The sequence below is a fragment of the Eptesicus fuscus genome, chromosome 3 (genome assembly GCF_027574615.1).
Source record: "Eptesicus fuscus isolate TK198812 chromosome 3, DD_ASM_mEF_20220401, whole genome shotgun sequence".
Lineage (NCBI taxonomy): Eukaryota > Metazoa > Chordata > Mammalia > Chiroptera > Vespertilionidae > Eptesicus > Eptesicus fuscus.
This window is the reverse complement of record NC_072475.1, coordinates 55,411,213-55,424,562: the sequence shown is the minus strand read 5'-3', so window position 1 is coordinate 55,424,562 and position 13,350 is coordinate 55,411,213. Positions and strand designations below refer to the sequence as shown.

General features: G+C 48.0%; 1 protein-coding gene across 1 annotated transcript in view; it reads right to left on the bottom strand.

Annotated features, from left to right (window-relative positions):
* HEG1 (heart development protein with EGF like domains 1) overlaps positions 1 to 13,350 on the bottom strand; it is an 89,006-nt gene that overhangs the window by 53,655 nt on the left and 22,001 nt on the right. The window contains exons 2-4 of the mRNA XM_054709655.1: positions 9,151 to 9,438; positions 7,803 to 8,099; positions 347 to 700 (exon numbers count right to left, since the gene is read on the bottom strand). Coding sequence (XP_054565630.1) covers positions 347 to 700; positions 7,803 to 8,099; positions 9,151 to 9,438 — 939 coding nt within the window. The remainder of the gene's footprint in view (positions 1 to 346; positions 701 to 7,802; positions 8,100 to 9,150; positions 9,439 to 13,350) is intronic.

The following is a 13,350-nucleotide window of genomic DNA, read 5'->3' as shown; positions in this document are numbered from 1 at the left end:
AAGAAAATCCAACAATGTATTTTTCTTCAATCCTCACCCAAGGATATGTTTCCATCGATTTCAGAGAGAGGAGAAGGAGGACAGGGGCGGGGGGAGGGGAAGAGAGGGGGGAAGAGAGAGAAAGAGAGAGAGAGAGAGAGAGAAAGAGAGAGAGAGAGAGAGAGAGAGAGAGAGAGAGAGAGAGAGAAACATCAATATGAGAGAGGAACATTGATTGGTTGCCTGCCATACACTTCCCTAGATATGTGCCCTGACCAGAAATTGAACTCAAAACCTTTTGGTGATGGGGTGATGTGCCAACAATTTCTAAATGTCTATAATAGATCAAGCAAAATTGAATACTTACTTGGGGAATCATTTTGCCAAAATCCCACTGAGACCTCAGAAGATGTAAGGCCAAATCCATTTTCTGTGGATGACTCACTGAATTTCCCATCCCCTAGACTCCTGGTCATTCCGGTGTTTCTCCTCAATTCGGCCACAGCTGGTGAAGAATGAAGTGATGCTGACGTTGGGGCAACTTCAGAGTCCTCAGGGAAACCTTCTGTGTCGTTTAGCTGTCCCGCGCTCACAGTTAAAGACTGGGTCACCCTTGGGACGTCACTGGGGAAGGTGGTGGCAACCTGCACACTCTTTGCCCAGCTGACCGAGGGGCTGTGAGGAGCCGTGGAGTTGTTTAGCTCGTCCATACTTCCAGAAGCTAAAATGGAGAAAGAAAAAAAAAAAAAAAAGCTTCAAGACTCCTGGGGAGGGTGAAAAAAATCAGGGCTGTATCTAAATACAAATAATGTCTATTACATTTTGGTAGATAAATCTAAATCATGTGGACCTGATAGAGATAAACACATTTTTTGTTGTTGTTAATCCTCACTGGAGGATATCCCCCTGCCCCATTGATTTAGAGAGAGTGGAAGGCAGGGGGGAGGGGGAGAGAAGAGAGAGAGAGAGGGGGAGAGAAACATTGATGTGAGAGAGCCACATCAATTTGTTGCCTCCCCCATGAGCCCCAACCGGGGCGAGGAACCTGCAACCCAGGTATGTGCCCTTGATCGAAATCGAACTTGGGAACCTTGGTGCATGGGCCGGCGCTCTAACCACTGAGCAACCGGCCAGGGCTGCCTTGGCGTCTATAGAGGAAGAAACGAGTACTCTTGAATTCACCTTATAACTTATATAGGACAGGCCATTGTGGTAAAGTACAGGTTTTTGCTTGCTTTATTTTAGCAGCTGTAACCTTATGTTCAAATGCTATTACAGAAGAAAACCCCATACATAAAAGTGAACGCAACGGGCGTTCCAGGCACCCAGCTCCAGGTCACCACTGAGGAGGCCTCGGGCTCTGCCCAGCAGGAACACCGCCCAGAACAACAATCCGCAGCCTGTCACCACCGAGGGTTCTCTATTATCTCCCCCCTCAGGGCAACCGTGAATCTTACGGTTTGAAAGACGACGGGCTGAAATGCATTGATTACGTAAGAGAGTTCCTAACCAGCAGGAGACGGTCCTTGTCACCCCACTGATTTAATTCCAGCCCAAAGCAAACAGGCTCCATTCGTGTACTTCACCTCTTCGGGCTCCGGAGGCAGCTCTTACGTTTACATTCTACAAGGTTCCCTAGGAGATCACGGACTCCAGGCTGGGAACGGTTTTTCTGAGGAGCCCATGGCAGAGACTGGGTTAATAATCATCAGGAACCTCTAAGAACTGAATTATGCACCGTTGTTCAAAACGCACAGTCTGCCCAGGTCGCTTGCTCACAGAGTACGTTCTGCAAGGCACCCTGGGCACAGACCTCAGAGGGCACGCCGAAATCCTCACTCCAAACAGGAACAGCCTGCAGGAAAGGCTGGTCAGTGGGAAGAAGCATGCAGGCGAGATCCAAAGGCAAGAGAAAAAAAAAGAGTGTCATTTTTCTTTTTCTGCCAAAAATAATGAAAAGGACTCTATACCTTACAACGAAAGGTTGCAAGCTGTTAATTATGACCCAGGAAAGAAAAAAGCAAGTTCTCATTATAAATGTTTCCTTGAAGGCCAGTCCTATGTGCAGTTCTGACCAAAAGTGCAAATAAGTATTAAGTATAATCAGAAAGAGCGTAGGAAACCCAAAGCTTCCTCGTACTCGCGTACAAACCGTAGCACCAGCTATGCCTACAGCACAGCCCACGGCCGGCAGCCCCAGTCACCGGCCCTTTATGAAGACAAAATGAAGATGCAGGCGATCCATACAACTAGGAATTAAAACCAGGGAAAAGAAAGAGCCAGGCACAAACACAGAGTCCCAGCTTACCTAAACCCACCTCTGCTTAGAACACAAACTCCGTAGTCTAACACAAGGAAAGCATACTGTGTATCGGTACATCCCAAATCCTCCCTCAACCACTGAGCTCCCCAGGCCTCACTTCATGACAGCTACCGTCTAAATCCACCGAGTTACAGCCTTATCGGGTTGCCGGGTGCTCTTCCAAGGCACTTGTATTCCCAGTAAACGTTATTATTTCATCGGTTCAACGTGCGGCGGCGGGTTATACTGGACTCGGCCTGACTACCTGTCCAGCAAAGCCATGGACAGAAACACGATGACAACAGGCATCCATGCCGACAGTCACAGAAGGAAAGTGGCTGTGTTCTCCCCGACCCCGAGGGCTCTGTGGAACATTTGCTTCGGCAACGCATTATCATCATTATTGAAAGCTGCCACTGACAGACCAATTGCGACGTGCCAGTACTTTGTATGCACCTTTATATGCTGTGGCAAGTAAGACCTTGGTACACGGAACCTCACAGAACGCTCTCGGTTCCAGTTCTGAAGCAGTGTGAAGACTTCCTCGGAGTGGTGCCTCTTACTAAAACGACAAAATGTTTGGTCAAACTAATCGACGGTCACCGCTCACACCGCTAACTGAGCGCCTACACAGAGGGGGACATTTACCGCGTTTCTAAATGAACAGGCCAGCTCTATCGATGAGCTAGTAGCTGCCTCTCCTTGTTCATGTCTACCCTTAACCCTTTGCACTCGCTTGCTTTTTTCTCGATTCCTTTATTCTACTCGGGATTTAATTTTTTAAATACCCCAGATTTTACAAAGCGCGGCAGTAGAATAAAAAACTGGAGCTTCTTTTCATACAAACTTATTTATTTGGATTTTTTAATATTTCAAATTATGGATACATTCAATACAATTCGACATACGAGCTGCTACCGATGCTAACCGTGTCGAGTCACACTCGACATCCGAGTGCAAAAGGTTAAAGCAGCCATTCAAAAATGGGAAGACCGTCCATGTGGGAGCAGAAACAAGCCCCGTTCCCTGACTCCCATTATAGGAGGTGAAAAGAACGCCTCCTCGGCTGGTCAAGTGTGGGGGTCAGTCTCCTCTCCCAGCACAAACACGGGAGCCTCAGGCACGCACCAGAATGCTCAGCCTTGGCTTGACTGCTACCCAGAACCTGCCAAAAATCCAGCTGAAGCAGCTCAGATTTGAGAAACATATGCTAACTCTCCGTGACTTACGCTCTCTTTCTTTACAAAGTGAAATCACCGCAAAGCAATTTACCTGGACCACATTAGCTCAGCGCCCACAGAAATACTTTCATGAGTCGAGATCCATTATTACACCCGCAGCTCCAATTGAGAATCTATATAAAATACCACCTTCTAAAGAACATTAGCACTATTTCCACAAACTAGCAATTGATGGCATTTTCTATTATGATCCTCAGCATTGCTTATATAAATATTCCTCTTAGAATTTACTGCCCCCAAAACACTTATGCCCACGGATGGAATTGTATGCTTACCTTATCGGACAACAATCTCATGCCCCACCCGGTTTCCCTTTGTGCCCTGGTTTCCAGGAAGCTCGGCACTAAATTTAGTGCTCCATTGTAGCTGCTCTCACACAATTCAACACACACATATCTCTTTCCACCTTCAAAAGAGAAACTGTTTTTCCCTGTCAGTTGCTTTACTTAGTTTTTTCCCTTTCCCTTTTTCCCTTAGCCCAGCCTGCACCCTCCTGCAGTCCAGGAGCACTTTGGGGGATGGCCGACTGCTGCGGAGGCAATGAATGTTCCACCAGCAGACCTCCCAGTCTGTGAGCCCGGCTTCTGGCTAAGTGGCACCCCCCTGTGGGAGCGCACTGACCGCCAGGGAGCAGCTCCTGCATTGAGCATCTGCCCCCTGGTGGTCCGTGCACATCATAGTGACCAGTGGTTCCGCTGTTGGGTCGAAACCGGCTCTTGGACATCCCCCCAAGGGGTCCCTGATGGCGAGAGGGCGCAGGCCAGGCCAAGGGACCCCACCAGTGCACGATCAGAGCAGGGGAAGGATTTAAGAGGTTGGCCAGCTGGAGAGGGACCGCAGGAGGGCTCCAGGGTGTGTCTGGCCCGTCTCACTCAGTCCTGATCGGCCTGACCCCAGCAGCAAGCTAACCTACCGGTCGGAGCATCTGCCTCCTGGTGGTCAGTGCACATCATAGTGAGTGGTTGAACGGCCTTAGCATATCATTAGCATATTACGCTTTGATTGGATGAAGGGCCAACTGGACGACCGGACACTTAGTATATTAGGCTTTTATTATATAGGATAATATATGGTCATTATGGAAAGTATAGGAAGATATAAAGCAGCAAAAAAATGTAAAGCAGCAAGAAAAATAATTTCAAATGGCTTCCCACCTCTTGTTCTAAATCTGATTTAGCTCTCTGGGCCTACACCTGCTTGCATGCATCCGTTCGTTGCCATACGATTTCTTGTGGGAAGCAAATAACTCCTCAGAAGAGGATGTGCCACGTGCCTGCTTCTGTGCGGCAGAGTGAGGGGTGAAAGGAGGCACCGAGTGAAAAGGCTGGAGTGACAGATGCTGAAACTAGAAAGACTCTTCAGGATCATCTGCTCTCATCCCTTCATGTTTCAAGTAAGGAGCCCCATTCTCCCTGGGCTGGGCTCCTGGCTGCCACCGTACTGACCCCCGTGAGGAGCGCCACTCATCTGACCAGTGTAAGTGCCAGGGCCTCACTGAGCCACATTTATTAGTGTATGGAGTGGCCAAGCGTCAAAAAACACCCCCCCCCCCCCGCGTTCTACACCCCCCCCCCGCCCCCGCCACACTTCCTCTTCACTCCTATTCTACAGATCGGCCAGCTGGGCCGGCAACCCCAGTCTGCTCCTGACAAGTCCCGCCAGCCCTCTCAGCACTCTTGCCCATCTGCCTGGAGCTTCTGGATCCTGTGGCCAGAAAGAGATAGTAAAATCTCAAGATGTAGCTGCAATGGGAGGGAGGAGGCACGCCAGAGCTCCAGTTAGCAGGTGAGTGGGTACTAGCCCCGCCTGAAAAGTGAAGCAGAACTTCGTTCCCCAGTTGGCTTTAGGTCCCTGTGCCTGTCCCCTCTGCATCCCCACAGGGAGGAGAGGAGGCTGGCGGCTGGATCCAGGCTTCCTGGGTGCCCGGCGATCCCCTCATTTAATAGCAGCAACTCCCTGTTCTGCACCTGAGAAGGAGGTGGGACTCCACCCAGCACAGAGCATCCAGTTCGCGGAGAAGGAAGAGAAATGCTCAGGGAAAGACTCAAGCACTGGAAAGACAGGGTGCTTCTCTTTAAAATTAGGTGCACAAGGTTCTAAAAGGAATCTGAAGACCGAATACTATTTTTTTAATGTGGAAAAATACAAGGGACCACAGAGTCAAGGGCAGTCAAGTTAGAAACATCAGCTGATTTTCAACTACACCACAGTCATGGGCTGAATTTAACTTATAAATATTAAATGACCCTGATCAGAACCGAAGTGTGGCTTCTTCAAAAATGCTTCCTTCCCACCCTTTAGTGGAGCTGGTGGTAAATCACCGAACCACAGGACTCTGAAGCTGGAAAGGATCGCAGCTTTCATCCGATCTCACCGACGTTTGAGAACGATCTTAAAAAGCAATCTCGGAAAGACACGAATCGTAAATCACACACATCCCAGTGAGCAGGAAACGGGGTACGGAGTACACGGGGGAGGAAGCGGTGGCTTTAAACAGGCATTACAGAGAGGACCTCTGGATTCGGCCTTCACTTTGATGACATAAACCCAAACCCCTCGTCTTGCAAAGTACTTCTCAAAACCTCTGACCCCTAAACATTCTGAAGTGGCCAGTTCTAAAGCAGCCTAACTTCCCTTCCCCAAGAATATCTGCCACCCTCTCTGCCCTGCTCCCTGGGCACGGGGATGAAAGCGCCTGCGGCGCGCCCCGCGTCGGCCCAAAACCTCAGGGAAGAGCAAAGGTGGGCCGTTCCCAGCATCCTCGTTGGCCCGGGTCTGGGTGGTATTTGGGCGTATGCTGCTCCCATGACTTATCACCCAGACCTGTTCCAGGCAGTGGGGCACCTAAGAGAAGTAACAGGCACCGCCAATGTGCTCAAGAGGATTATGAGCCATCGGGGCAGACAGGCATTCGCTAACCTAGTGTGACAAGGTACATGACTCAGGGTCAGGGGCTGAAGAAAGGCTTCGTGGAGACGGGAACATCTGAGCGAGACTGAACTGATGAGGAGGAATTGAAACAGCAGAAAGGTGAGTACCCGTATTTTCCGGCATATAAGACGACTGGGCGTATAAGATTTTCCTGGGTTGTCATCTTATATGCCGGAAAATACGGTACCTTATAATTCTTTTGATGTATGTATTGAGACCATATTATTAGCAACATGTACCGTATTTTCCGGTGTATAAGACTACTTTTTAACCCTGGAAAATCTTATACGCCCAGTCGTCTTATATGCTGGAAAATACGGTACTCCACTCCTGCAGCCTTGCAAATACCTGCGTTGTATGATTTAAAAAAAAAAAAAAAAAGATGCCTAGCCTGGCCAGTGTGGCTCAATGATTGAGTATTGACACATGAATCAGGAGGTCACGGTTCGATTCCTGGTCAGGGCACATGCCTGGGTTGCGGGCTCGATCCCCAGTAGGGGGTGTGCGGGAGGCAGCCCATCAATGATTCACTCTCATCATTGATGTTTCTGTCTCTCTTTCCCTTCCTCTTTCTGAAATCAATAAAAACATATTTTTTTAAATGATGCCTAGAAAAATGCCTATCTGTTATCTTTGCCACTGAAAGAAACTTTTGCAACAGTGAAGAACAACAAATCTAATTCCTAATCAAATGAAACAATGCTCAGCACTTCATTCACTCCGGCATGTGACCTCCTGTGCAAGAATTCACACCAGCAACACTTAGACTTTGCTATGGATGTATGTATGTATGTGGGGGGAAAGGGAAAAGCAGGGGCTGGTGGACAGAAAGGCTTAGAGCAGCCACCAAACCAGCTATTTTCCTCCTTAAAGAAAACATATTTTAAAGATGAACTTCAATACTGAGATCAATTGTGTGGGTTGTACTTTTACCCCAAATACTTTGCATTTGTGCTTAATGCCTGTTCCCCTTGGCCCCTGTGACAAGCAAGTCTGGCTTTGCACGTCTATTTACTTCTATTCTGTTACTTCTATTCTGAATGACTTCCAAGTCATCCAGAGAGGTTGGCCAGCCGGGAAGGGACCGCAGGAGAGCTCCAGGGTGTGTCCAGCCCATCTCACTCAGTCCTGATCGGCCAGACCCCAGCAGCAAGCTAACCTACCAGTTGGAGCATCTGCCTCCTGGTGGTCAGTGCACATCATAGCGAGCGGTTGAACGGCCTTAGCATATCATTAGCATATTACACTTTGATTGGTTGAAGGGCCAACCGGACGACCGGACACTTAATATATTAGGCTTTTATTATATAGGATAATATAATAGGCGGGGATGGGGATGGGGTGCTCACCTGCGGAGTGACCTGAGGGCGGGGAGGAAGCCGAGGTCCTGGGGAAAACCAGCCCGGAGAGCTCTGGCTCTGAGGAATTCCCCTTCCTGGAGAGTGGGGCCTCTTCTCCCATCTCCAAGGCAGGACGAGAGGACTGGCTCAGAACTGAAGTGGCCACATGGGTCTGCACGGTCACTTCTTCGGAGAGCCCCGTGTCCCTCGCCGGGGAACCCCAGGAGGTTCTGCTCTCTGGGTGAGAAGGGGCACTTCTTCCTTCTGACCCTGGACTGCTGGCTGGCAGGGGAAGCCTTCCCAAGGCTGAAAGCAAACAGCAACAATGATGTCCCGCCAGCAGACCTCCCGGTCAGAGCCTGGTCCCCCAGACTCCAGGTTCCCTTCAGCCCATCTCCCTCCCAGACCTCTCAGACCTGCCTGCCAGGTGACTCCTCCCCAGTTCACTTCAATCATGTCACTGTCTGGATCAGAAACCTTCAGGAACTCTGGCCACTACAGCAAACCTAAACTGCCAGCCTTTTAAAGTCCTCCACAATTGTCCCCAACCCCATCCCCCCAACCACCTACCCGCTGCTCCTCTGCTCTGGGACTCACGCCTCCCCCAAGGGAGGCTGCTGGCCTTGCAGCCCCACAAAGAGCCCCCGCTTCTCTCCTCTGTAGCATCCCTCACGTGGTCCAGGCGCCCACCCCTAGCTGCTCTGGCATCTCGCTCAGATCCACAGACTGAGGCTCAGATCCCAGCTCTGAAACCTGTTAGCTGTTTGACCTACACCCTTTGGATGGACTGACTTCTCTGAGCTTCAGTTTCCAAATTCCTACGCGGAGGATAATGTGAGGACTGAGACCAGACACGCTGTGTGTTGCAGGGACTTAATCAGCGCTCATTTTCTGGCTTTCCTTCCTCAATCAAATCTTGTTCATCCAGCCCCGGCCCCTTCTTGAAAACCTTTGCTGAAAACAGCAAACCGCCAGCTGTGCAGACTGGAGAAGGAACATCTATTTGAGCCACATTGACACACACACACACACAGACACACACACACACACACACACGCCACTGCACGTGGCGCCGCTGATACTTGCAGCGTGTGGCAGGGTCACTGGGCGCTGTCTGCATTCAGACCGGCCCTGGAACGTAGACTCTCTGGGACTGGACAGGCCTCTCCGCAAATCGGCACCCTGGTCTGGTTGAGACTTCTAACTCGGTTCACCTCAGCGTGCCACAGGTACAGCCCAAGTCACAGGGCTGATCCCCACCCAGGACCCCGCGATGGTACCGAGGCTCAGGGAGGAAGAGAGGAGACTGGCAGAAATGGTTTTCTACATGAAGTGGGCGTCGTCAGCACAAACTCACCTGAGGTGGTGCTCGGGGAAGTCAGAGCTGTTGCTCGCTCGGGCCCAGCAGGGGAAGTGGTGACCCTGGTTCTCCTCAAGGAGTGGTTTGCTCCTCCAGCACCTGCTGTTTCAGCGTGCGGAGTGAAGTTTTCTGGAGCATCTGAAGGAGCGTGGCTCTGGTCGGGGGTCTGAACCTTCACCCCCTCCTCGGAGGCCAACGTGGAAAAGTCCGCTTGATTCTGATCAAAGGTGACGTTTCCTGCGTGGGGCTCAGTGTTGCCTTCTGGCCAGTGGTTCCGTACAGCAGCTGAAACAAACAGAAAATGGACCGGTGGGAACCTGCTGGCTTCTGGAAAGAGAAAGGAACCTTCAGAAACCATGAGCAGCTTTGTCCGTAAGAAGTGGATTCAAGGATAATATTTTCACCTCTCTTCTCCCCGCCCCACCCCCCACCCCCGCAACCTACCCCCTACAGTAATTATTCTTACAATCAATCCATTGGAAGAAATTAGGAAGCAACAATAGTTTATAGGGTTAAATTTTACAGCACGTGGAACGAATGATGAAAACTGAGAGAGACCAATGCGGGGCTCAGGGAAGAGGACGGGGTCCTCCGGCAGCTGGGCAGGCTCAGGGAGGGGCATGGGACGCAGGGCAGGTGTGAGCGGAGGGAAGGGAGGTCTTCATGAGCACGAGGCTGTGAACGTGCCTTCTCGATGGGAGGGGGTAAAAGCTGGCAGCTCTTAATCCTACACCTACTCTTGTAGGCAGGAGGCGGGACGTGCATCGTTCTGGCAAAACATGCGAGGATTTGGCCATTTTACCAAAACCTTAGTAATGTACATGGGTTTGATGCAGTAACTTCACAGGAATGGAGGAAGAAAGGAGAGAGGGAGGGAGAGAGAGAGAGAGAGAGAGATGAAAGGAAGGGAAGAAAACCTAAAATTCCTATAGCAGATCAATTAAACCAGTTGCAGTATATCCATATGAAAGGATACATGAGGTCATTAAAAAATATGTTATATAATAAAGATATTTTACAGGTACCATTGAGTTAAAACAACAGGCTTCAAAATAGAATTTAGAGTATGATCTTGTTTTGTTAAAATTAATAATAAAGGGAATTGTGGTGTGTGTGTGTGTATGTGCCAATCATTAATTTACACACTTCACATGCACCCATTCATGTAATCCTTGCACTTATGGGAGGTAGGCGCTCTTTTTCCCCCCACTTTGCTGAAGTTACCAGGAAGCCATCTTGAAGCCCACGCCCTCAGCTCTCAGCTGTGCTCCGCTGGAAGGTAAAGTGCTGAAGAGGAGGAGCGTTAGAGCCAAGCCCCCCGTTCTCGCTTACTTCCAGTTCAGAGGTGCTGAGGAAATGGTGCCTATGAGGACGCACTATTGCTTGAAGTCTATGAATTAGGAATGCATATTAGAAAGCATTTTAAGTGATCATTTACTTCCATGTCACCCAAGAGGATCACAAAGGGGACATTGGTTAACAACGCTGTGAGGATGAAGTTAAAGCTGAGGGCGCAGAGGAAATCGTCGTGTAGTGTCAAGGTCATTTATCAAGGCAGAGAGGTCAGAGTCAGGGCAGGTGGGTGGACACCCAAGTCCAACCCGGGAAGGCGTATCACAGATGTAACTTTAAATTTTCTAGTAGCCACATTTTAGAAAGTGAAAAGAGACAGGTGAAATTAATTTGAATACATATGTTATTTAACCTGACATCCAAAATAGTACCACTGCAATATCGAATTGATGTAAAAATTATTGAGATATCTGCATTTTTTGTATTAAACTTTTAAATCCCAGTGAGTATTTTACGAGCCATGCTTTAAGAGCTCAACAGCCACAATAGCTACCACATTGGACAGTGCAATTCTAGATCCATCGTTCTCAGCACTTCCCCACTCTGGACTACGCCTACCAGGAGCAGTGGGGTTGGCAGGGTGGTGGCTATAAAAACTTCCATAAGAGATTCTGACAAACTTTCCTCAGGGAGTCATTTCCTTCCCCAATCCCTTGAGATTACTGTTTTCACGCTTCCTATTCTGTTTCCTGTAAGCGATCATCAGGGGAAGCTTCCTGAAGAGGCGGGGACGTTGTCCGGGCATCTATCTGTACTCCTCTGGGGCCCAGCCCCCGACAGGCAAGGCACAAACTCACCCAGAAATGGGATGTGGAGGGATGTTTCCAGGGGCAGCTGCAAAGTCCCTAAACTGAACTTGAAACTCGGACAGTGAAGAGCGGTGACCCATCTGACACGTTCCCTTCGTTCTTCCTGTCTGAGCTGCGGAGGCAAGCTGGCCTCCCAAGAGGCGGTGAAAGGGTTTGAGGATGCTTTCTCCATCCTCTTGGTACAATGAGAGACGTTATTCTCAAAAGCCAGGAAAAAACGTGATTACGGGACGATAGAAGGGACTCAAAACCCATGCCCCAAAGCTGGCAAGCCACGAGCAAAGATAAGGAAATGAATTTAGCTCGATTATACCCTGAGATGAATGTGAGACTTATGTAGCTGGGCCTCCAAGGAGGTAGCACTGCCCCCGTCTTTAGGGGTAAGGAGTGGAAGTCCCAGACCCCAGTCAAGTCAAGGAACTCCACTGCAGTCTCCAAAAGGAAAAGAATAGCCACAGGAAACAGGACATGGCTGGCATGGAACCACTCTCTCCCTGGAAGAAGAAAAAAATGCACACTATAAACAAAACTAAAAGGTAGACAGACGATAGTCCTGAGGTTCCCAAATAACCTTGCCACTAAATACAAAGTGCTGAATAAAATATTTTTAAAAATATATCTAAATGTATTGTTGCATTGTCAAGAAGTAAAGAATTTAATCTTCTGAGGCCAAAAATGAAGCAAGAACTGAAATTCATGGGGGCCGCAGAGGGGGAGGTAAGCTAATTCTGAAGCTGGCAGCTTCCCTGAGGCACCTGCTCAACATTTGTGACCTTGAAATTCTGTTCTGAGAGCTACGAGGATGCAAGAGACAGAAGACAAAACTCTCAAGGAGGGAGTCTGAGAGGAAACTGCTGTATCAAGCGGGAACCAGAGCTATACCCTGGGTGTCAGGCAAACAGAAACCAACTTGTCCTGCAGAAGGAAAACAGCAAGGTCCTTCAATCCTGATCTTAGGTAAAAGAAAAAGAAATCTCTGCCAAGAATTTGTAACCATAAAGCTGGCCCTCATGTGCAAATGCAGCACAAACTCAAAATATCTATGTTGGGTACAACTCAAGCCAAATGTGCTTAAAAGCGGTCTTGAACACACACACACACACACACACACACACACACACACACACACGGAAAATAGTGGTCCTGATATATAGTGCCTTCAGGTACCTGGCCGAAACAAATGTGAATGCTCTCTAAATGAACATGACCACAATCCAATTTCATAATTTACTGATAAATTCTAAGGAATAAGAGATCACAGTAAAAAAAAAAAAAATCACAAAATATACAAGGGAAAAGGTATCCATGGACACAAGTCAGCAAACTGGACAAGCAAAGACTTCAAATATTGGAATTATCAGACAAAAAATATAAGTACATAAAATTACATGAAAATAACTAAGAAATTGAAAATGAGAGAAAAAACATTATAAATAATGTCTTTTTAAAAGCCTAAATGGAAATTCTAGAAATGAAATAATATAATAATTAAAATTAGGAAATGCAGCAGCAGATTAAATATGGTTGAAAAGAGAATTAAGGATTACAAGAGAATGCCTAGATGACATAAAAAGACAGACAATATGAAAACCAGGTGAAGATACAAAAGGAAGATAAAGTGAGAAAGTCCAACATATATCTAACTGGGGTTCTAGGAGAAGAGAAATCAAGAAGAAATAGCAATAGTCCACAGGATAATGGCTGAGAATTTTACAGAACTAATAAAAATTATGAATCCTCAGAGTAAGGAAACCCTGCAAACCTTGGAGAACTAAATAAAAAAAGAAATATAAACCCCTGTCATAGTGAAACTGCAGAAAATCACAGAAAAAAATAGGTCTTAAAAAACTCCCACATGAAAAAAATGACAAGCCATCTATAGAAGATGACAGTCTAACTGCTGACTTTTCAACAGCAGCCATGGAAGCCAAAAGATACTGGATAGTTTCTATGTGCTGAGAGAGGAAAAACAGAATTGAATACTCGGCAAAACTATCTTTGAAAAACATCTTGAAGACTATGTTTCAAAATAGAA